This window comes from Prionailurus viverrinus, chromosome A1, assembly GCF_022837055.1.
Source record: "Prionailurus viverrinus isolate Anna chromosome A1, UM_Priviv_1.0, whole genome shotgun sequence".
In the NCBI taxonomy this organism is placed as follows: domain Eukaryota; kingdom Metazoa; phylum Chordata; class Mammalia; order Carnivora; family Felidae; genus Prionailurus; species Prionailurus viverrinus.
The window spans coordinates 179,029,392-179,055,238 of NC_062561.1; the positions used below are offsets into that span (position 1 = coordinate 179,029,392).

The 25,847-nt window shown below is 38.4% G+C and overlaps 1 protein-coding gene across 6 annotated transcripts in view; it reads right to left on the reverse strand.

The window, feature by feature from the left end:
- RANBP17 (RAN binding protein 17) overlaps nucleotides 1-25,847 on the reverse strand; it is a 339,120-nt gene that overhangs the window by 49,199 nt on the left and 264,074 nt on the right. For all 6 annotated transcript variants that reach the window (XR_007148529.1, XM_047842084.1, XM_047841836.1 and 3 more), the window contains 4 exons: nucleotides 24,537-24,640; nucleotides 18,646-18,734; nucleotides 10,864-10,971; nucleotides 8,357-8,439 (listed from right to left, as the gene is read on the reverse strand). Coding sequence is in view for 5 of the 6 variants with exons in the window: in XM_047842084.1 (XP_047698040.1) it covers nucleotides 8,357-8,439; nucleotides 10,864-10,971; nucleotides 18,646-18,734; nucleotides 24,537-24,640 (384 nt within the window). In the remaining variant the exon portion in view is untranslated. The remainder of the gene's footprint in view (nucleotides 1-8,356; nucleotides 8,440-10,863; nucleotides 10,972-18,645; nucleotides 18,735-24,536; nucleotides 24,641-25,847) is intronic.

Below are 25,847 nucleotides of genomic sequence, written 5' to 3' on the forward strand. Positions count from 1 at the left end.
TCCCTCTGTTCCTTCAATAGAGAATTGGCTGTATGGGGCCACAGTGTGGTTCTTTGCTCTACAGTCTACCAGTTCTCTGTGTCCTCAGAAGAATACTTAAAAAAAGAACGCTGAGGGGATAAAATACTATAGTAGTATCTTGTACCAGGAAGAACCGTTAGTACGAACAATGTTATTTCCTGGCTTATAAAGCAATCCCTTACATTGATTTACGTTTTCTTTTTCCCTCTTAATCTCTAAAATTTTAAGGTGATATTTAGCTGACAGCTCTATAGGTTGAATGTCTTCATTCATCATCAGAACAGTTATGGGAAGAGAACCACAAGCTTGCCGACATTCCTTTACTTTAGGTCACTCAACCCACTCTGTCTTTCGAGGCCCCTGGACATAAATGGTTTGGGACAGAATTGAAGCTATGAAGAGTGGAAAGGAATATAGTATTTCCGTTTCAGATTGAAAGAGATTAAACAATGCAGTGTTGATTGAGGGGGCAGGAAAATAAGCAAGTTGTTGGGAACATAAATTAGTGTAATCATTCTAGAGGGCAATTTGGTCATATTTATTAAAAATATAAAAAATGTGTAAATCCACTTCTGGACACATATTCTAATTCTAAAAGTTCATTACAATATCTACCTATCTACCAGCATCTGCAGTTACACTGTCTCCTGTAAAAGCCAACCCTCCAATATGTTCAACATATGCCATCTCCTCTTATGTGCTTAAGGACAAAGCACCAATAAATTTCTCCTTTTCCTCCTATGCAATCTTGTTTTCCTATTAGATCAACTCATTGAAATACAGGCTATGCTATTATATCTTCCATTTTAAAACAAAAAACAAAAAACACCTTCTCTTGGCCCTACCTCTCTGCTAGATAGTACTCCCCTTTGTAATAAAACTCTTCCAAAGAACTGTTTTCATTGTCTTATTCTCCTTTCATTCTTTCTCTTTTTTAAAAAAAAGTATTTATTTTGAGAGAGAGAAAGGGAGAGAGCGAGAGTGAGCAGGTGAGAAGCAGAGGGAGGGAGACAGAGAATCATCCCAAGAAGGCTCTGTGTGAGCCCAATGTGGGGCTTGAACCCACCAACCATGAGATCATGATCTGAACCGAAATCAAGAGTAGGACGCGTAACTGACTGAGCCACGCAGGCATCCCTCCTCTCATTCTCTTTTAGGTCCACTCCACTGAGAACGCTCTTTTCAAGGTTCCCAATGACCGCCTTGTTGCTAAATGTAATGGTTAACTCTTAGTCCTTATTTACTTGATTCACTGCCAGCTTTTGACAGTTAACTACCTCTTCTTCCTTGTCTTCCAAGGCACATACCCCGATCTTCTCTTCAGTTCTTGCTCCTTCTCATTTTCCTTTGCTGGTTGCTCCTCTTCTCCTTTACCCCTGACACTGAAGTGCCCCAGAACTCAAACCTAAGTCTTCTAGATGCATATTCACCCACCACCTAGGGGATCTTACCTTGTTTTTACAGCTTTAAATACCATCTAAGAGTCAATGACTTCCACATTTTTTCTCTAGATCAGACCTAACTTCCAAACCTCAGACTCAGATAGCCAAGTCTATATTCAATATTCCTACTGGGATATCTAATTAACATCTCAAACTGAACAGGACCAAAATGGAACTTTTGATCCCTTTCACATGCATCTCAGTTAATGGCGACTTCATCCTTCCAGTTGTTCATGCCAAAATTCCTTGACTACATTATTTCTCTCTCATGCCATATTTCCAATCCATCAAGAAATCTGATTTGCTTTACCTTCAAAGTATATCCAGAATCGAACTATTTCTCACCACTCCCACTATCACCTTGGTCAAAGCCAGTAGCAAATGTTATTTATCTGCTCAAAATGTTCTAAAGTCCCTCTATTTCACTTGAGCTAAAGTCCTGATTACTGTCTACAAGAATGACACTACATGACATTGCTCTTGTTATAACTTTCCCTTTTGTTTACTTTGCTCCAGCTACTAATCTCTTTGCTGCTCTGCAGACATGCCAGATACACTGGTGCCTCAGGACCCTAAAATTTGGTATTCTCTCAGCCTGGAATACTCTGCCCAGAGATATTCACATGACTAACTCCCTCATTTACTGCAAGTCTTTGCTCAAATGTCACCTTTACTTAAGTTACTACAACACCTTTCCCAATCCCTAGTACTTCTATTGTTCCTTCTCCTGAATTTCTCTTTCTTTTTTTAAAATTCCAGTTATTAACATGCTAAATAATGCCTTTTTCAGTTTTGCTCACTGATGTATCCAAAGAGTCAATAACAGTGCCTGCTGTTCCCAGGGTACATTTGTTGAACAAATGAAGCTCATGAAACTGCATGTCAAAGTTGCTTACTGAAACAAAGTATGTAACGGTGAAAAATTATATGTGTATAAAAAAATTACATTTATCAAAAGGTGAATGATTAAATAAATTATAATATGACCACAAAATGTAATACTTTGCAGCGATTTAAAAAGATATGGTAAGGGCACTTGGCTGGTTCATTCGAGAGAGCATACAACTCTTGATCTTGAGGTTTTGAGTTTGAGCCTTACGTTGGGTGTAGAGATTACTTAAATAAATAAACTTAAAATCACTTAAAGCACACACTAAACTGATAATGACGGTTATCTTTGAATGATGAGATAATCAGGATTTTCACTTTCTATTCTCTATAGCAATTCTGAAATTCCGCAGTTTGCTAACAGACCATGCTACTTTTTATATTTATATAATTTTGTAAAAGCAGCTACTGTCTGCTTGAAATGCCCTCTTCAAACTTCTGGGCCCTATTCTATTCCTTTAAAAAATTGTCCCTTGGGATGCCTGGGTGGCTCAGTTGGTAAAGCAATTGACTCTTGGTTTCAGCTCAGGTCATGATCTCGTGGTTGGTGAGTTTGAGCTCTGCATCAGGCTCCATGCTGACAGTGAGGAGCCTGCAGTGGATTCACTCTCTTTCTCTGCCCCTCCCCTGCCCATGCTCTCTCTCTCGCTCTCTCTCTCTCTTAAAATAAATAAACTTAAAAAAAAGTTCTTCCTTGTTTGACTCCTCAGTTTGAGTTAGGAACTTCTGGGCTACCATAGCACTCTGTATGCTTCTCAAGTATAAAAGTGAGCGCAGTGCATCGTAAGTCTTCATTTACTTGACTGAATCCCCTGAAGAACTCAAGTTCCTCAAGAGAAGAATCAGTAAGATTCTTTTTTGTGTGTCTTATTTCTTATCCTATCCATTGTAACTCTCACAATATCAGACACATAGTAAATGCTCAGTAACTGTTAGCTGCATGGATGAAAGAATCCACTGAACCCTAAGCGACTGGTTGGACATCACTCTTCCTTATTTAATAGCTTATGTAGTATTATTTGCTTGTTTGCAAAAGGGGGCACGTCTGGTATGTGTGGATCTACTGTGGAACATGTTCCTCAAGGTCTTGCTTTTGTAAGCCACCTGATCCTGGTGCTGGTATCCTCAAGGTGTCGGTCATTCTATCATGAGCTTTACTTTAATACTACTTTGACACTCTATGTCCCCATCCAAGTTTCCAGTAAGATCTAAGGCCACGTACATGGTTCCTGGATAGTTTGTTTTCCAGAACTGTTATTTCCTGGAGACATTTATTAAGACTTTAGTTATCTCAGGACCAATGCGTTCTTCAGCTTTTCTTTGGTAATCAAACATAAATATATAATCATAATCCTTCGTTCTCACAATGCTTCTAACAGCACATGCCAGTAATTTTCAAGCTCTTTTACAAAAAACCCCACAAGTGGTCAAAAAAGTGACTCGCTTTTACAAACAAATCTGGTGCAACTATACAGCAGGGTGGTTCTGGTCAAAGTGGCAGTAGGGTGTCCTCCTCCCTGCTATCTGGAGGCCCACTATGGTCCTTTTCAGATCTCCAGGGCTCTGCAAAAGCCAGTTAGAAAACCATGGTCTGTTTTCTAGGTCACGATAAATAACAGTGGCTTGTACATTGCTTTACCAATCCAATTTAAGCATGTGATTAAGTCATACCTTAAATGCACCTGGAGCACATACTGCTTTAAAGAGCCCTGATGTAAATTCTTACATATAGTGAATACTCATGGCTGTTCCATCCATTTTTAAAGTTTAGATTTTCACACACTGAACTTTCTTAAATCAGGTATCCAAAGAGGGAATAAAAGCAGTTCTGTTTTGCCTAGTCTTATGAAAATTATCACGATTTCTCCCTTCTGTGCACTCTTCAACCAATAGATGTCACTAAAGATACCAGGACCCAGGGGCTAAAGGAAGAAAAGATTAGACAAATGGAAATTGAGCATAAAAAACATCCAGTTCTTAAAACTGAGAAGTAGGTTTCCAAAGTAATAACATTTATTACACTGCATGCAACATTTTAACCAAAAATTCAAGAAAAAAATTTCCTTTATTAAGTTGCTCAGGCTGAATGGATCACAGCACTAAGTTTTGAAATACACGTTCTTGAAGCAATTTAAAACTCATTAGAAATAATAGGCTTGGGCTAGTAGAAAATGTGGTAAAATTTAATCCTCATCCAAATGTTACCTGGGCTGTACAAACAGGAAATTGTTTTGTGCTACTGTGGCTAACCTCATTGCTGACCCTGAGCTGTAACGGCGAGAGCAGCTGAGAGCTGAAGCAAAATTAAAAACTTACATCAAAGTATATCATGACAGAATGTAGATAAATAAAACAGCATATCAAAAGTATTATTTTTCTGCCAGTCTCACTGAGCAGCGAGGTAGAGGTGTTCCACAAAATATGCAACAAATCAGTGCATGTGGGAAAGAGTCCTCCCCACTCTACATGGCCCTGATCACTGACTACCCAAATACTGCCCATGAGAGGTGAGCAGAGAAGAAACCCAGTGAGGGATGGGGACAGAAGGGATCGCAGAATGTTCTGGCCTCTTTCTTCCGAGGGCTTCCCTTCCCTTCTGCTTGGCTTACCAAAAAAATAAACACTGCTGCTCTTCTGTGCCCTCCCACTCTTTCCCTCACCTTCCAACCTCCTGGATGGCAGACCACATGATCACCCTCCATGAGCATATTAAAGACTCCAGAGGTAAAAGAAGGGGCAACAAGGCATTACAGAGGGTGAAGACAGATCAAATCAGTTTGGCTGATGGGGGGGGGGGACAGCACGGGAATCAGGGAAGGGTGATAAACATGTTTCTATTATTCTATGCAAAGTGCACGTGTCCAAGTCACTGCTGACAAAGTTGAAGGACATTTTGCCACTGAGCCTTTGATTTCCCTTAAGTTTTAGGACAGAAATCACCATACGTTAAAGAACAGTGATTCATCATAAATATTCAAGGACAATCTTCCTGTGGCAGCTCCCAAGTGGCAATAAGGAATATGGAGAGACTATCGTTTGAAGTTATATAGACTTGGAATGAAATTCCAATTCAGCGACTTACTAGCTATGCAATATTTGGCAAGTTTCTTAATCTCTATGAGCTTCAATTTCTTCATAATAGTGATCACAGAAGCTAACTGGTCTAAGAGCTTTCTATGCACAACTGAACTGAATCCTCATAACCACCTCATGAAGTAGGTGTTCTTTTCTCTGTTTAACAAGAAACTGAAGCAAGAAAGGCTAAGCAACTTAGCCAAGGTCAAATGAGTAGTGAGTGGCCGATAACACTACTACCTTGAGGATCTGATAGGCTAATGTATGATAAATGGTCTAGTATAGGAATAGCCACATAATAGCCGATTAAAAAATAAAAGCTACCTTATTATTATTTCAAGCCAAGGTGCAATACCTTACTTTAATCCCTTAGTTTCTCTTTAGAGTAAGAAAGCTTACTAGCTTTCCTTCTCAAGAATGCTTTGAAGGTTTTTTTTCCCTCTTTACTCCTTTTCTTCTTTTCTCTTTTCTTCATCTTGTTTCTTGTCTTCCTTCCCTTCCTCTACCTCTGTCTCCTCCTCTTCTTCTTCCTCCAATGTGATCCTCACTTAGTTAACTTCCTCAGCTTTTGTTACAATGCCTTTCTTTGCTTATGTCAAACAACTGGACAGAGGACTAGGTAGCTTTTGAAGCCTACAGATTTGGCATTGTTCTGAGATTCTTTTTGGTGTCACTTGGCTGGACATACATTCTGCTCTAGGGGTCCAGTAACACTGGCAGAGAAATCACTGCTCTGATCGGTCCTACCGCAATAGTGAGTAAGTCCCAAAGGAAAAATTACACACAGTGAAAGAAACTGGAGTGAGAAAAAGCAGAAGGAAAATACAACTGTGATTGGTAACAGAAATCTAACATGTGTAGAGTTAAAGCTCTATCAACTACTAAGAAATTCTTACATATACATACATTGTTTCATATGAGAAATATTATTTTCTTTTAAAAAGTGAGGAAATAGGGGGCGCCTGGGTAGCTCAGTCAGTTGAGTGTCTGACTTTGGCTCAGGTCACGATCTTGTGGTTTGTGAGTTCGAGCCCTACGTTGGGCTCTGTGCTGACAGCTCGGAGCCTGGAATCCGCTTTGGATTCTCTGTATCCTTCTCTCTCTGTCCCTCCCCTGCTCATGCTCTGGCTCCCTCTCAAAAATAAGTAAACATTAAAAAAATAAAGTGAGTAAATGGAAGATAAGCACTTATTACAGGCAGAAGGAAGCAGGACAGCGTGGTCCAAGCAGGAGCTGAACAAAAAAGTGATGTGGTCAGTGAACCCCTGTCCAAAGAAGGCTGGTTCTATGAGTATAAGAGAATGGCTCTGGATTAAGGAGACACATGTTGGTTAAATGTCTATTCCATGTCATACCCTGTGCCAAGCCCTTTACCTGGAGCAGCTCACCTAACCATCTCGAATTCTAAGTAGGTCAGTAGGGAGTCAATATTCCTAATTTTGTGTGTGAGAAAACTAGGCACAAAGAAACACAGTGTCTTGGCTAAGGGTCATGGAGTTGATAAGGGCTGGTACTACGATTGGTACTCAGATCTTTTAATCTCCAAAAACTATGCTTTCTCTAAGATACCATTTTAGAAAATGGTCTAGACATGGTATTTTTGTATGCTAAGACAATGGAAGGAACTAGATATACACTGGAAGTAAAGCAAACTGCATTGAGAATATTTGAAAAGGGGTTCATTTTTACCTTTAAGAGGCAAAACATTTCTACTTTGTATGATTCTAATGTGTCTACTTTCAACAGATCAAAAATGGTGACAATGTAGTTGTTGGTACAGATGAACATAGGAGAGTGCAAGTTTACGGACTCAAATAGGTGCTTCCTGTAGTTTTCACACACTTAGAATCTGAAACTCTAAAAATCAAACGCACAATTAAAACTCTGCATTTTTAACAGAGGCCTACAAGGCACACAGCTTCCTGTCCCAGAATGGGTTTTGAAAGTGAAAACAATTTAAAACAATTGTTTTTCTCCTTTTTTTTTGTTTTTAAATAGGCTTTTACTTTTAAAGAAGTAATACATTTCTAGTGGTTGTTCCTACAGATATGCACAAATACACACGGTCTTAAAGAGGCTTTGCAAAATTTTGTAAAATCTGTTGGAAGGTTCTCAAAAAGAAATACGATAATCATGGGCAATTTTTGAGACTGAATGTACTCAGAGTTGGCTACTGATTTGGAAAAGCAAGAACCGACAGGCAAAAAAGAAAACAGAGAATAAGAGGACACAGGAAACCATCTCTCAAGAAGAGTACTGTGCAGAGGCCAGCCAGTGCACGGCAAACTGGAACAGGATTCTTACCCATCCTACCCCCATCCCCAGGATACATAAAGGTCTCAGTGAGTTGAGAATTTCATTGATGAAGCTGTCAGAATTGGCAAGTATTAGGGTTTATGGTAGTTCTAAGGCTCGATTCTAACTGAGAAACAACTTTTGTGACAATAATTGAATAGGACTATCTTTACCATAGAACTCTGATTCTAAGAGTGCAATGCCCAAAAGTTCCCTGTAATAAAATGTTTACTGCCCTTTAGCAGGATATTTTTCCAAAATTCAGTGCTGATGACATATTGGTCTAAGCATTCCTTGATCCATGATAGCAAATTCCCTGATGTAACTTTTCGCAATTTTGAATACGCTACAACTTTTCAATATTCTATCTAGTTGTATTCCCTTTGCCTACTGACACTGCAATTTTATCCAAAAGAAATTCATCAAGTTGGTCAGGCATGATTTGTAGTCAAAGGCACACTGCTTACTTACTTCTCCCGATGCCAATATGATAGCTACCTGGCTTTCTGCACTATTACCTACTTCACAAATTCATACAGATAGGAAGGTTCAAAAGAACAAAATAACTAACATCTTTCTTTCCCCCAAAGAGATAAAGTTATATTGCAGAGACAAATATGGAAAAAGATACTCACCATAAGTGCAAATCATTTTACTAGCTTCTCTGAAGAGAAGAATTCCATTAGGAGATGATACGTCAAAATTCAAACGCTGGGATCTAAGAAATACAGCAAAAAACCAGACTATACGTGTAGATAAAGAAACCAAATGTAGATTTAAAGTGCCTAGCATTTTCATTTATTAGAAGTAGCAGCAGTATAATGATCCCTTTTAAAAAATGCCACTCCATTAAACAAGTGTCGATAAAATATGTAAAAGATACTAGGGCGGTTAGGAAGAGTTAATTTCATTCACTGACTGATTCAAAGATTTCAGTTGTATCTGTCAAAAAAATATCTTGACATCCCAAATCGTAGACTTCTTACTCTCTTCTCTTTTCATGCAAAGTGGCTGATAGATACTAATAAAATACCCCAGGGTGTGTATCTGTAAGTTTATATAAATACCTGTATAGAGGTTTACGTTTGTGATCTCCTGTCGTGCCCGATAAACATTTTTAAAACAAATTCTAAAGTGACAGATAGGAGATCTAGGTATTTTTTAATACTGCTCATATGTATAATTAATCATCTGATACTTCAAGCATATTTCAAATACATGAAATTACATTCAGACTAGAGTTTCCATTGCACATGGCTCAAATAAAGAGAAACAAATCCTAGGAGTTCTAAATAAGAATGATTCTGCTTCCCTGATTTCTGACAGGTAGGGGAACAGTAGGAACAGGATAAAGGATTGACATATGCCATCCTGACATAATACTTGCTTTTTAACATCAGTTTGGTTTCAGTTGGCTCTGATATGCCTGGTCTCTGTGCTTTCAAGAAATAATGGCATGCTTTTTAAAGGACTAGCCAAAAATATGCAGATAGGTCATAGCAAAGCAATACCAAAAAAGCAAAGACACTTGCTAAAGTCCTTTTGCCAGGAATGATGAATTGTTGCGTCTTCATGCTTTCTCAGAATGCTTCAGAATAAGGTGCAGTTCTAACTTACTAGAAAGATTGTGAACTTTTGATTGCTGGCATACAATTATTTACTAAAGAGAAACATACATACATACCTCACATTAGATTCTAGAGAAATACACACAAGATAACATATTTTCTGAGATTACAGATTTTCACTAGGTACTCCTAAGGACAATTGTGTTAGATAGATACGAATCATTTGCTTATGGCAGGTATAAAATACTCTACAATAATCAATGCAGTAACTTTCCCCCTTAGTATTAAATGCTATATCAGTAATATATAATATCAATTATCTGGTTGAAAAACCATAATTTAATCAAACACAAACATAGCCACCCTTCCTACAGTATCTAAGGTACATAGGAGAATGGTTTTAAAAAACGGCTTTTAAAAGAATAATACATTTCTTCATTTGCCAGGTCTTTTTCCACCTCTTATTTAATAAATTTTAAATTATTACTGTGAAAAACCTAGCACCAGAGATAAAATTACAGCTACAGTCCATCCTCCTTCCCTGTGTGGATATCTCCCTTCCAACACATACTTTACAAGAGGAACTGAGGAAACACGATGGCTAAGTGACAGGTAATTTGGTGCTAAGCCATATTCACAATGACATATTTTAAAGAGGTAAAACCAATTACCTTCTTGCAGCTTTTGTCCTCTAGCTACATCTTTGTTAATATTTACACGCAGAGTATTTCAATCTCTGCTGGTCTGTGCAAATTATAAGGTCAACTGGGCAATCTTTAAGAAGTTGTAGTTGCTGTTTATTTTTCACTCTTAAACATTTTTTAATGAATGTGGAGAAAAAGGAGCCCCAACACACTGTTGGTGGGAATGCAAATCGGTGTAGCCACCGTAGAAAGCAGTATGGAGGGTCCTTAAAAACTTAAAAATGGAACTACCATATGACCCAGTAGTTCCACTACTGGGTACTTCCCCTCCACCCCCAAATGAAAACACTAATTTGAAAAGATCTATACACCCCTGTTTACTGTAGTTGCTATTTAAACGAAAATTCTGAATGCATAAATCATCCACATACATGCATCTCGGCAAAGAGGAAAAGGATAACTTAGTTGTCAAAGCAGGGACAATCCCTGGGGCTCCTGAGACAAACTATGTGTCCATGAACTGCTCTGGGACTCAGTTCCCTTCTTGAAGAAGGAACCATCTCAACTCAGAGACCTCTAAACTTCCCTGCTCTCAAATTACATGGAATTGCAGTTAAGCAGTGAAAGAGTTAAAACAGGAGCCCTTCCTCCATTTGCCTTTGAATATTTTAAATAACAGTGGCGGTGGCGGTACCTTCCAATTTTTTTCCAGTTCCCTTAGTCCCCTTATACACCTAAATATACTATATTCTTTTTCCAAAAGGTCTCAACCTTATGTCTCTAATTCTACTGCTTTCACCAGTTATCTTAAAAATTCTGGGTCCTGAGTTCTTGCTAAGCCTTGACTATATACATACCAAATAGGAAAATCTGACCTCTAGAGACTGCTGCCAGATAGCAGATTTTTTTCTCCCCCATTGCACTTCTTACCTGTTTTGCATCAGTTCTGCCATAAGTTTCAGAATGGGAGTTGTGCATGCTGGCTCTCCATACCACCGTTCGATAGTCCTCTGAAGAATGGGAAGATACGTTGGGTACCTTTTATAAAGCCTGTTAAAGAACTTAAGGGTCAAAAGAAATATTGTTCCTGAAAATTAGCGGCACCTCAAAAGCAAAAAGAGAATCCACATTTCTTCTATGTTTACTAAGCAATGGAAATTTTATAAATTGCTCCCTAACCTGCACAGCTGTATGTTTGCTGGGGATTGTAAAATGATGTGCTCTGATTTGTAACATATCCCATACATTATATTCTTTTGTTCTTGGTATACTCTATAAACAAAAGACACTTTTAAAGTATCATATAAGTAACACATTTAAAGACATGTGCTGCATACTGTAGGAAAGGAAATAAATTTAATGAGGATAAAAACATAGTTGAATTGTTAATATCAGTTTCTTGGGCATCAAACAACTTAAGAAAAAGTGTCATTTCTTGTGAAAATTTAAAAATACATAGGAGAGGGAAATAGTAATAATAATCCCTATCTATCTATCTATCTATCTATCTATCTATCTATCTATCTATCTTCCAGCTTAGAAATTATCTCTTTTCGTTTTTTTAAGTTGCTGATTTGCTCTGCTTGGTCCCACTGTAGCTCCAAGGAATACTGGAGATGTTAGCTTGAAGAAAAGCTTTGCGTAACTTTTAATCTACTCAGGGTCAGCTAAAAGGTAGTCCTATGTATACCTAAGGAGAAATTCTCAAACATCTTCCTCAATAGTAAGAAGTGTATGCCTCTGATAAGTCAACGGCTGAGACCACCAGAACCTAGAAAACTCTGACTCACCTCCACTGGTCCTTTAACCCTTAACTGGGGCCTCCTCCTTGCTAAATGGACACACAAATATAAAATTAAAGCTTAAGCTGCAGCACACACACACACACACACACACAAAACACCTTGCTATTCTACTCCTTCATTTCTTCTTTTCCTATTTTCTAAGTTTCTCTGTTTCTGATGTTTTCCAGTATACTTGTCTTTTTGTTTCAGATGAAAGTGCTGAAAGAACTGAATTACTTAGTGGTGTTCCTTTCCTGTGTGTATGGGTAGAGATCTCCATGGTGGAAAAGACCACAATTTTCTTCCTTGCTCTTTAGAATACATTTCAAATTCTTTAGGATGGCTTACAAGGCCCTTTAAGATATGGTCCTTGTGGACCTTCAGACTCCTCTTTCAGTATTCCTGCCCCATCCATGGTTCAGCCACTCTCAATTCCCTGCAAATCCATGGTTGCCAACTCTCTTGTCTCCATTCCTCTACACGTGGCTTCTTCTGCCTAACTCATTCCTGTCTTTCAACACCTAGTTCAAGTTGCGCTTCCCCTGGGATGGTGAAACTTTGTTTTGTCAAAAGGAATCCATCCCTTCCTCATCTACGTTCAATGAGCACTCTGACCCCGTATCTCTTACAACAAACTTATATTAAGATTGATTGCTTTTGTTATCTGCCTGCCCCATTAGTGAGTTTCTAAAGGGCAAAGACTGTGCTTCCCTATCATGCCCCTGCTATTGCTATCTGTCCTTCAGATTTCAATATAGATGCCAACTAGTCCAAGAAGCCTCCCTGGCCTTCCCGTCCCCCAAGACTTGGTTAGGTGTGTTTCCTTTGTCTAGCTGTGGTACTGTGTGCCAGTGCCTTCTAACTACTCAATCTCTCCTATTAAATACTTTTTGAGGGCAGGACCTAGGCACTTGTATGCATGGACCTGGCACAAAGTAGATTTCGATAAATATTTGTTGCTGTCAACCTGTCAACCTAAAAATCAGGTAGAGCATATTTGATTAGAACTACCTATTTCTTCCTTTTTAACTGTGCATTTCACTTTGAAGCTTCAGGAAATAATTCATGTAACTTTCAACGAAAATAAGCCTTCCAATTCTTTAAGAACCACAAGCTCCCTAAAAGTTCACAAAGCAATACTTTTGTCTCCCTTTGTTAAGGCTTTGCATTTGTGTGTGTGTATGTACACACACACACACACACACACACACACACACACACAATTTACCTAAGAAGTATTTACTGAAGTCCTATTCTGTAACTGTCTATTCATTGTTTTAGACTCTCTGGAGCCACCAGTGAGCCAAACATTAAAAAATTCCTGCCCTCATGGACTTTATATTCTAATAAGAAAAGACAGAAAATAAATAAAAGACATACATAATATGTTAAGAGAGTACTACAAATGGAAATGAAGTGGAGAAGGGAGATAAGAAGAAAGTGTGTGTGTATATATAAGGTTTCAGTTGGATAAAAATGAAAAAACTGAAATCAAGGAACTTAATTATTAACTCTGTTTTGGCTATTGTCAGATAACTTACTGTTTTTCCTATGTAGCAGAAAATCTGCTATTTTTGATAGATCATAGACACTTTGTGGTATTTACTGTGCTAGGGGCCGGGGATCCAGAGATAAGTAAGACAAGGCTTTTATTCTTAGGGAATTCATTTTCAAGTCTGCATGGCTGACACACAACAGAGATTCTCTGAGTACCAAAAGCAATGCCAGAGAAGCACAGGTGAGAAAATATTCCACCAGGAGACCTCCTGAGCACAGACTCAGTGATCTTTAGTGGGAAAGCATCTGGAAGGCTAGCCAGGAAACTGATAAGACCCAAATCTCAGAATCAAAGAGGATCAGAAGCACACACAAGCTCCTTTGCAAGGCATTCTAAAGGCATTAGAACCATCATATTTTTCAGAGCACACTGCATTCGCTATGGGAGAAAGCCGCGGGACATGAGGGGATGCTCCCTTTTCTGTGTGGAATGAGAGTAGTGCCAATTCTAATATGCTTCTGACAGAGGTGACTGCCACAGAGAAAATGAGTGATTACTGGAAAGCAGAGTAGAGGTCTATCAAGCTGAGAGGTTAAAAGGGCTTCAGAGTGAGAGTGCCAGACTCAGATTACAGGGTGAGAATCAGAACCCACTCTACGAGTTTAATTTTCTAGTGGCCTGTGAGGACTGCCTATTTATCGAAAGAAGGAAGACAGTGGGAGGGAGCCCTTAGGTAGAAGAGGCACAGACCTAACCGATTTCACCCAACCTTCTCGATGAATTCCTAACGTCTACATCAGATGAATGGAAGATCAGAAGTGTTAATAATATGACATAGCCTTATCAGATGCCAACTATAAAAAAATGAAAAGCATGAGGTTTCCTTCTTGACGATGACCACCCATCCATCCACACAACCAGCAGTCAGTATGACCGGACCCCAAGGAAACAGAAATGGGAAAACACGTAATTCTTTCCCTCTGGGATCTCACAGTAGGGAAAGCACAGTAACATCCTAGAAGGCAACAGAAGAGTTTTTGTTAAAACCGTTCAGAGATAGGGGTATGAGGATGTGGTTTCAGAACAGAAACAGCCGGCCAGTTCAGAGATTATTTTAAAGGTACTCCATGAATGTGAAACAGGTGTACTTTTTTTTCACAAAAGCAAATGCTGTTGGAAGTCTTCCTCTCCTGTCTAGCAAATGTCTATTTTTCAACACCTCGCCCAACTTTCACTTCCCTGGGAAGCCGACTTTTTTTTTTTTTTTTTTTCCCAAAAGCCAATCTCTTCCTCTTACGTGTTCATATGGTCTTTTGCATATGCCATCTTTGTGACAACCCATTGACTGTTCATTAGTTGTAGGTCATATCCACGAGATGGTGACCTTCTAAAGAGTGATTCATTTTATTCGTTCTTGTGAGAAGCAATCCTTTTACTCATCCCTCAGGCCTAGCACACAGCACTGTGTGCTTGCCGAACAGTGATTTTTTTTCAGGTTTACTTTCTTCCCTATGTCAGTCTGTCAAACATAATGCCAATTACTTTCTTCTTGAGGTACAATTCTGATTTGGTTAGGCAGTCACAACAACTGCTCCACGCTATCTATGGGATAGGGTCTAAATTCCTTAGCCTGATATTCAAGGGTCCCAGACAACCTGCATTTCCAAGCACAAAATAAGTGGTATCTACAACAAAACATCTTCTCCACTACCCCCTTCCAAACCCTGTGCTTAGGCCAACCGAAAACCTCTTATTTCAGAGTTCCAATACTCTAATCCTATGCATTTGGTAAGATCCAGAGAAATATCTGTACTTTCACAGAAACCTTCCTGATTCCCCAGCTAAATGCAATCACTCTATTTGTATCTGTTGTTATGGCACTTATCACCTTCTATATTTTATTACAGTCATTTTTGTATGTATCTAGCAGGTTCTATTTAATTAGAAGCTCATTTTGGGGTAAGACTTGAGTCTAAGTAATCTACATCCCTCATGAAACCTAGCACAGTCCTTAGCCAAATTTGCTGAATAAGTGAGCATATGGGATTCCTTTGTCTCATTTCATATTAGAGAAAAGCACTAACAACAGTTAGTGGAGTATCCACTTTGTGCCAGACATTGGATTAGGCCGTTATATATGTCCATTCACTCATTTCTTATGCTATACTTGTTAGACAGGTATGATTAGCTCTGTTTTGTGGAAGAGAAAACTGTGATTCTGATACATTAAGTAACTTATCCAAGAGCCCACAGGTTTTTGTGTTTGTTTTTTGAGCCTCGGGTTAAGTGGCAAAACCAGGACTGGAATCCAAGACTGTTTTGTTTTCAAGTCTGTGCTCTTCTACACATCTACATATGGTCTTGACTTGTCTTTGTATAATGTGTTGATGCATAGTCAGTATTTCAATTACCTGACTGAAAAACAGTGGATTCAGAGATCAGATTATGACAAGTGAAAGGACTGAGCAGAAGGAAATAGCATCATACGCATTCCTTTTTTTCTCGCCCCCAATTGCTGCCTGGATTTTTGATACTTCAGTCTAAGCATGATCTGGGAAGACTCTAAACAAGGTGACTAAATGCGCTACAAGGTAAGGTGCTTTTATATTGTGTTCTCACTATATGGGCAAAGAAGTGTATTAGGGATTCTTCAATTCTCCAGGAGTAGAACAATTTATCAACATGTTTGCTATGTAGTTTCAGGCAATTTAGTTTTGGAAGGACAGTGATAAGCAATGCAGTTCGTGTAGCAGTTAATGCAGTCAGTGTTTACAGAAATGTTTTTGAATTAAAGAGCTAACCACTAAAATAGCACTTTATCAAATAATCACCATAAATAAAATGCATTTTGACTTTAAGATGACATGTGCTCTTGTAGGACATTTCTTCTGCATGCTAAGGACTGTATAACAAATTAAAGAACACACATTTATGTGGATAAAAGGCAAAAATAAACTTTCCCTGGCAGTAATGTAGGAATCATCACTGACGGTTTGACATATCAATATTTCAGGAAGAATAAATGACTTTCATATCCATGTTTTTTTTTTTTATCATATCCTTATTCATTTTTACATTATTAGAATACTTTGAAAAGAATCTGTACTTTATCACCTGAAACTGCTTAAAGTATTTCAAAATATTTTAATAAAGCTTTTTGAATGATCAAATAATGTAACTTTTAAACAAATTTTACTATTATTATAAATATTTGCTCTTCATCCCTTGCCCAAAGGAAAACTATAAATCTTGTCTCAACTGAATGAACACCATTTATCATATTCATTTTGTTGTCAATACAATTATGAAAAGCCTTTGGCCTTTTCCCAAGGAAGCTGATTTGCTACTGAAACTCAATTATTATAAGCAGAGCCGGTACCAAGCCATCCTGTTTGGCAATCTAACACAGCTCCCTGCATAACTGACACTTCGCCCTCTGCCACTGACCCTAATAACATCAACATCTATGGTCACATGGAGGAGACAATAGTTTCCAGTTCAAAACAAAACATGAAGTCCCAAGGCCTTCCATTTGCTATTGTCTGCCATCTGCTGGACAAAAGTTTCACTTCATAAAGGTGCCAAAAAGAAGGAGCTTAGTGAGGAAATACATGGAAAACAGACTTAACCAAAGACTTAAATATGTTCTATGAATTTTAGGCGGTATCGATTATGGCAGATATTTATATTCTTTGACACTGAGGGGAGAGGTTCTGGACTTGACTCTTGGTTGGGACCGCTGAGGAGGGACACAGGAAACGTTAACTGATGGACATCCTAGAGTTGCAGCTTGCTGTCAAGATCACCATCCATTCCAGAGTGCCAAAACTAGGCTTCTACAATTTTTTTCAAATAAATGAAAGTTTTCACGTTATAAGCTTCTGTTTGTTTTTAGATAAATAAAAAAGTAATGTGCAATCTCAGTTTATTCTTCACAGTTAAAACAACTGTAGGACTTGCTGTGTTAAAACCTACAGCCTCCGTACATGTACTTGGTATGCTGATATAAAGACATACATGGTTCTTCAATGACATGGAAAACACTTACCTCTAATCTTTCTATGAACACATATATCTGATGAAGTAGGTTTTAATAGTAACTAAAAACGTAAGTCGGTATTCAATTAATGTTAGAAAAGTTTTTTTTTTAATGCATAGAGTTCTCCCTAAACCATGCCCAGATCCCCTGTTAGCTATATTTTTGGCCTAACTGGGGATCCGTGGTGAAAGATTGCTTTCAAGAAGTTTCTTTTGTAGTGTGGGTGACTGGGTGGCTCAGTTAAGTGTCCGACTCGATCTGGGCTCAGGTCATGAACTTGCGGCCATGGGATCGAGTCCTATGTCAGGCTCCATACTCATAATGCAGAGCCTGCTTGGGATCCTTTCTCTCTCTCTCAAATAATAAATAAAAAAAAAGAAGTTTCTTTTGCAATTTGGATAAGGAGGGTTTGAAAAGAGCAACTGTGAAACAGTGTAACTTAAAACATACAATTGCTTTAAGGCTACAGAATTTTTCTTAAGTGCTCTGATAGTTTTATGTATAAAGGCATGAAAACATATTACACTTACATGACTTTATAAATTGCCACTTCCTGTTAGGATCAAAGAGGATACATACAATACTACTAAAACAATATTAATAGCAACCACTTAGGACTCCCAAATATGTTCCAGACATTACACAAAGTGTGTTACCTATTTTAATGGTCCCAGTGAGCCCTGATACTGGATGTCTCTTTTTTTAGATGAGAAAACCACGACTCAGAGAAGAAAATAACTTGCCAAGGTGGAGAGCTGGATTTCAATCCTACTCTGATACCAGAGTCCACGTTTGTCTCACTCTTACATGATGAGGCATTTCTGCCAGGGATGTTTGTTTCTTTGTTTATTTATGTTGCTATCTGTACTAAGCCTTGGCAAAGGTAAATTCAGAATTTATACTAAATGAAAACTCCTGACCATTTATTTCCCCCTTTTTCATCTCCATTAATATTTTCACGATGGTGAAAAGCTGTAGCATGATGAATTGAGCCTCAAAGAGGCACAGTAGCCTGCTCAGCCCTGCTAATTGAGATGGAACAGAAATTCAAATCTCCTCGAAAATGCCAAATGGTAAGATTCATTGATCCTGAGTTAAAGACGTTAGCCTGATTATCCCTGCAATCCCTACATAAACAATCATTTGGGAACGTGATTTTTAAGTTGTCAATATTTAATGGCACCAAAAAGTGACCTCTCTGAGCTGGGTCTCCAAATGCTGTGCTCAGTTATCTGCACTGCTGCCACTGTGCTGTAATTTTTAGCTGATTACACATTAGTTCATTTAGCTTTGTTTCCTCTTCCCTACTGTGCCATACTATTAAACGAAAGCGAGGGGCCTGGCATCCCTCTGTGCACAGAGCTGGTATTGTCACAGTGTAATAAGGATACATCCAGTCAAACAGCATGGTGTAGCTGGTCTTTGTGTTCAGTGCAAAGGCAATCCCTCGAAGATCTCTTGCCAGCCCGATCAACATACGCTGTCAGTGGGAAAGAGACACAGTAATTGATTTTCACGTTAGCACAGAGCAGATGGAGTAATAATCAGGCAATAATGACCACATATCTGATTTTGATTCATTAGCTAAAATGTCTCGCTCAGATCCCTTTCTATAGAAAACCGTAGACCCTTTTAAACAAACAGACCATCAAATCTGCTGACCAACTCTACTCTGCTTCTTATAAATTGAGCTAAGTCATAATTCCAGTAGTTTAGGAACATTTAGATTCTTAATATACTTTGTTCCCAAATCATGCCAAATTAGAAAAAAAAAAAAACCCAAGAGATGAGGATTGATAATTCCACAGAACAGAAAATGCACAGGGTCTAGACATTATTTAATAATGGCAAATCTTAACCACATCGGCTTGCATGAATCAGTCCCACTATGCAATCTGGAGTCTATCCTGGAAGCACACTGGCATTTATTTAAAGATCCCTAAAGAATATCTCTAGTAACTTAGGACAAAGTAAAACTGTCCAGGTGACCTATTGCTCCCATGACATACCGAGAATGGCACTCGCGCTCCCCAAGCAAGGAAAAGATGTAAGGAAAGAGATCTGTATTGGTTATCAGAAGACTTGAATCTGAATCCCAGCTCCGCTGCTTTACCGTAAGACTTCAGGCAAGGCAATTTACCAGTCTCAGCTTTCTCATCTATAAAAGGGGCTAATATTGCCTCTTTCACAGGGGCATTGTGAGGAATCAATTTAATAAACTCACATAAAAAATGTCTAACACGAGCCTGACATGTACTGTATGTTCTATAAATATATAGTTTCAGAGACAGGAGAAAAAAAAAACACCTTGACTCTTAAATAAAAGAGATCTGACTTGTACTCTGGACTCTTAATTAAGCTGTCCTTAGGATGATGCTTGGGAAGAGAAAAAGAAAACCCACGAACAGATGCTAGAATGTCAGAACAAAGAGCACAAATAAACATAATTGCAAAACAAGGGGGTGGGATAATTGAGATATGCAACTGTGATTTCTGAAGGTACTGTTTCAGTAGAAATATTCTGCCAGGAAATGGGCTCTGAACTTTCCCTTTTACCTGATTTTTGTTTTCCTCACACTTTGGTAATAAGCGAAAATCTTGTAATAGGAAGGCATTTAAATTATCATCAAGCACTGGGAAGTGAATCCTAAGCCTCATCTTAATGGCTAAATAACACCTCAAAGTAGCAAAGAAGAGTTTATCTGTCAGAAGTATCTGTAATTTCTGATAGTCTCCCGACTCCTGTACCCAAAAGGTGACTCCATATAACTGGAAGTTGTTCATAAAATATTTAGTTTCTAACTGTCTAACGGTTTATCGAATGATGGTAATCTGAATTTTCTGAATCGGTAAACCCTGTATTTGTTTCTGCTTCTTTAAATGACTCATTCTTTTCCCTCTCGTAATGTCACTAGTCCTTTTATTCTAGAATCCGCTCACACCTTATAGTTCTCTCATGTGACCTGCTATTTTTCTAAAAAAAGCCATTTTGCCTTTTATGTAACCTTTTTTCACCACCTGGAACTTGTTCCCCTCTTTTGCAGCTTTCCACCTTTCTCACAACCTCAAGAACAAAATACGTCTTCTAAGACAGCTTCTTTGAACAATTCTATGTTGAGTATTTATAGCTCTGCAGTCTTTCTGTGACAGTGGGCTTTCGGTGTATTTTTACGTAGACTTAGAGGTTACGGGCTACTCTTCAAATAATATTAAGTTTCCACATGTACGTAAGGCACCCACCATTCAGCTCTAAATTAGTCGACAGGAACCATGAGTTTTACTTTCTTCATGCTTAGTGCAAGGGACTCTTAAAATATCTTAGACTATCTTCATTACACAAAAAGGTTGACATTCTATTCTATCACAGCTTTTTCTTCCTTAAAAGATGCCAAGTTAATAAAAGTGCTCTAAGTGACCTGAATCTATGAAATTATATCAAGGTTTAATTTTAGAAAATGTTACTACAGAGCAGAGGAAACACATGACAACATAACAAGTAAATGTATCTTTTCAGTAGATGCAACTGGACAGGAAAATACAGTGTTAACGTGAGTAAGAAACAGATGCTTCGGCTCAAACAACCTCTTTTATCTTAAGGCAGCAAGAGTACTGAAACAACCTATACAGATACTCAAACAACACTACAGGAGTACTTTCTTGGTAGCCAAAACATAGCCAGCTCTGGTATTAGACAGGACAACCGCTCCCCAGAAGTTCAACCAGACTGCTGAACGATCTCAGAGAACAAGAGGCGGTCTGACTGAAATTTAGGGAAGGAGGAGCCACAATTCACCATCTCATTTAAAAGAGTACAAAGGGGTTTATTTCAAAAGTTGCCTTTGTCCTACAGGACAGCTGCCGTTGGTCGACACTTGATTGATCTGAAAAGTGAGAGGCTCCCTATATTTTCAGTGAGGCTGTTCTGGGGAGGTGGGGAGGTCTGGGGTATGTAATCCCAAGGATTCCCTGCGGGTAGCTCCAGGAGAAGCCGCTCCGTGCTTCAGCGGGCTGCATGGCGAACAGTTGTCTGTGTACCAAGCGTGAGACGAATGGGCTGGGAAACGGCTGAAACGCGGCTCCTTCCACCCTGACCCCCAAAACAGGGTTTCTAATGGAAAGTCTGACAGACCCTTTACTGTAGTGGCACTACTGGGGGCAGCTATAATATTATCCTCATAATTCTACTATATAATAACAACAAAGAAAAAGAAGGTGAAGGGTCATTGTGCTTTGTCTTTAGAATTAAGATGGCTGTCTTCATCCTTACAGCATACTCTTAATTCTGGAGACACATCTTAATAACCTCTAAATAGTTCCAACAAAAGAGCCGTGTCAGAGGAATGAGCAGGCCCCAAGGTGTTTCAACTGGAGTGTTTTCATCTGCCTTTATTGCTCTATCCCTCTCCAGAATTAAGGCAATAACCTGTGATAAATTATTCAGGAACTGCTACAGGGATCAAAGCAAAATCATTCTGTTAAAGTGCTGTTTGCAACATTTGGCACTTAGTGCGAAAACTTTTAATGTGCGCATGCTGAAAATCAAGGATTTTAAATAATTTAACATTGTGGAGTTTTTACGAAGGGACTAAAGATAGCAGGTTCCTATTTAACTGCTCCTCTTCCTCCGAGAAGTTTTCATTCATTTTCCTTAAAGTCGATGACGTCATGGCCAAATCAAAAATGATGCATGAGTCAAGGGAGTACTGGACTATATTTTACTATGGATACAATTATGGGGGGGGGGGGGAAACATATATTTCGAACTAATGCTTTGGAGCCAGGATTTGTCACAGCATTTTCTTTCTTTTTTCCCTTTGCTGTGAAGAGAAAAACCCAAGACAAAAAATTCAATGTTCTCTTCAATTTTATTAGGACTAAGTAAGAACACAAAGCTATAAATTTAAGAGTTTTGCAGCATTTCTACCCCTTGCAACCATTTTTCAATTTGGCAACACAGGTCCTCACTGTTTACATTCATCCTGAAATCCGCATATGAAAAATATCTATAAATAGGGAGTTAGAAAATCCTGGTAAGGGTTGCAAATTAAATGAATTTGGCAGTCCTGCGGCATTTTCATAGAGATATTTTAACAGCATCACCTCCTGTGGATTGGAATACTAAATACTTTATTGAAGAACAAAACAGAACTGTTTTTATCTCTAGTACTTGCAAAATGAAGTACCTGAAAGCACTTTTGCATGTATTATTTATTCATCGTGATAGAAAAATAGCCTTAACCTAATAAATTACATTTAAAAGCATTTAGTGCAAAAGTTTTGTTTATGATAAAGCAACAGATTTAGTTCTTTATCGGTAGCTTACAGCACCAAGTTTTCTTTATACAAATTAGACAGATGGTGCTTACAGTAGAATTTACTAAAGGTCTGTCACAACAAATGCAGCCAAGCTGCATATTTAATCACTGCAGAATCTTGTCTACCTGCAGCTGCCAACTGCTAATCCAATTTCCCTGATAAATGTGGCAAGAGACACGATCAGCAATAAAGAGCATCTAACTCCATTTTCCTGCAGGGCGTCTTTTGATGAACATTTAGGACGGAAGCACGGAGTGCACTGTGTGGCCCTGGTTCGTGGCAGCTGCATGCATTCTGAGGCACAGTTCTCAGGTTACTCACTTAATTCTGCCACTATCATTACGTTGCTATTGATCTCAGTAGCTGTTGCCTACACAGCATTACTCTAGATGAAGCTGAATCAGGCAGTTATCATGCATCAAACTTGCTCAAAAGCCTGGAGATTTCCCCTTAATTACTTGTGATTTTATTTGCAAATACCGTTAAAGTGTAATCAAGCAGTCACTTTCCAGGGTCGTTAAGAACTTGCTGGTTTAGGGATATATCACTGGAACTCCATTAAAAATGACTCTAGGAAGATGGTTTCTATCAAACTAGATGGGATTACATCAAAATGGGCTTGGAGTATAATGAAATCTTCAAATGAGACAAATGTAATTTTTAGAAAGATGGTGTTTTTCAACCTCACTGCTTCTGTCTGATATAAAGGGCACCCAGAGCCACCTCAAAGCTGCAAAGATTTTGTTGGCCCTTAAACATATTTGGAAGACATCTCAAAAACATAGCTAAACTGAATAGAAAGTCTGGTGAAGAATTTTAGCAAGATTATGAACACAAAGAAAATCTCTAGGATCCTTTTTGGTTTTAAAATTCTGTGACTATTGCATGTTGATAAACATTCATTTCAAAAAAGTCTATTTCAAATTAAGAGGTATAGCATTTGGCTAATTATTTTTTTGGTAGAAGAATTACAGTAAAATAACCATCAAAGGCTATTGTTTTACTATCTGGCTTCTCAGAGCTAAGTTTTTGTTTTTGTTTTTGTTTTTTTTTTTTGGTAGAGAGAAGAGAAACCAAGCAAAATGATGGTTAATGTTTTCAACTTATTTCAAATAACAATAAAATAGGACTCAAGCATCACTAACAAAGGTGCCCACCTTCTCTGGAGTACATTTATTAGTCTTTTAAAAATAATAATCAGTGTCAATCTGTTTAATAGAGCCCAGATGCATTATGGTTTTAGACGATGCTATTCCTGTTTTGCAGATCTTGTGTTCCCCACCCCCCACATTAAAATCTGGGGCTGTTTTGTCACAAATCGCTTGCTACACTTAAGGATTTTACTAATAAAACATAATGTTGTCTTGGATAGTGTGACTGCTGCCACAGCTGAACAGACTTGTCAAATCAATCCTAATACGGCTCCCACAGGCGCATAAAAACCTTATTTAGCTATCAGTTATCCTAATCACTTTGCTCAGTTTAAGAACGCAATACTTCAAGACCAGCTCCTATTTATACATATATGCCTAGCCATTTAATAAAGTCTTGATTTATATAAATTCTTGTTTAAAAACATATTTAGAGATGTAGTGTTTTAGCATGTGCATGTTTGCGCATTCCTCCATAAAAATATGCTGAAACATACAGTGCAGGGTAGGTGCTGGAATAGGGGCGTTTAAAGTGGGGTACCCACAAGAAGCGTTCTTTTAAAGATACTAACTGCCATGAGGGAGAAATCATCCAATCATCAAGTGTCCAAAATCACTCACTGGCCTCAAAGTCAGTTTGTGGAAGAAAATAAGAGAGTACTGGTAGGAAAAGTACAACTCAAAGACACAGGGTGACTGAGAAAGCAAGACCGATGAGGCACAGAGCACATACAAATAACGCAGAACCTTTTTGTGGATCTGGATATCCTAGAATGAGCAAAATCATCTCTCATCATGTTTGGGAACAAACCCACCTTTACATCTTCTTGTTTAAAGTTGTTGTTGAATATTTGTAATACCGTTTCAAAAGAGACTGTAAGAGGCAGCATGAAATTCTCAAATTCGTCTTCATCTTCGCCTATCAGAAAAACAAAAGGGTCACCATGGTTTAAAATGCATGCTATTGTACATTAGCCTCAGTGGTGAGTGCTTCATTCGGGCTTAGAAACGTTCCCTGGGAAGGGGGCAGCCTGCATTCATACTCATGGCACATTTGTACTTCGTTTGGCTCATTGAATATTCTGGTGTTTTGCCTTCTCTTTTGCAGCAAAATGAAATAGCAAAATTACTTACCGGCCATTTTTTTTTTCCTGGCTCTTTATTGGATCAAACAGCCTCATGCCCCAGGCACTCAGCCCTTCAGTTCTTAGTGCCCCCAGAGCTTCCCCAATGCCTCAAGGAAAGGCACTTTCAAAGCCTCAGAGACAAGGATCTTTTTTTCCCCTCCTCTTTAGGTGCCAAGGCCCTAAAGGGCTCACAGACTCAGGTGCCCAGATAGCTCTAAGTTATTATTCCCTTTTATTTATGTTCTTTTTTATTAATTTGTTAAATAGATAGCAGGGAAACTTTTATCTGCCAAATAAGATGGGGTCCCTCATGGGTCATTTGGATTTTAAGTACATTCTCCATGGGCACACTTCCTCTTGCACTAAGCTTCCTTTTCTTCATGGAAAGGAGACATTTTCTGTTGTTTCTTTCACTTGGAAGGTAGACCCAGTTTCCTCAAATATTCCATCAGAGCAGAATCTTTACTTCAAACATGGGATATGCACAAATGACTATTTTTTATTGAAAACATTTATATGTGAGTGTAGTTGACACAATGTTACATTAGTTTCAGGTATACAACATAGTGATTCAACCTCTAGTTATGCTCTGCTCACCGCAAGTGTAGCTACAATCTGTCACCATACAGCCCTATTCCAGTATCATTGACTATATTCTCTATGCTGTGCCTTTTATTCCCACGATTTATTCCATAATTGGAAGCCTGTATCTCCCTCTCCCCTTCACCTGTTTTGCCATTCCCTCACCTCCCTTCCTTCTGGTAACCATTAGTTTATTGCTCTGTATTTACAGTCTGATTCTGCTTTTTGCTTGTGTATTCATTTTTTTTTTTTACATTCTACCTATGAATAAAATCATATGGTGTTTGTCTTTCTCTGTCTGACTTATTTCACTTGGCTTAACACCTTCTAGGTCCATCTATGTTGTTGCAAATGGCAAGATCTCATCCTCTTTTGTGGCTACATAATATTTCAGTGTGTGTGTGTGTGTGTGTGTGT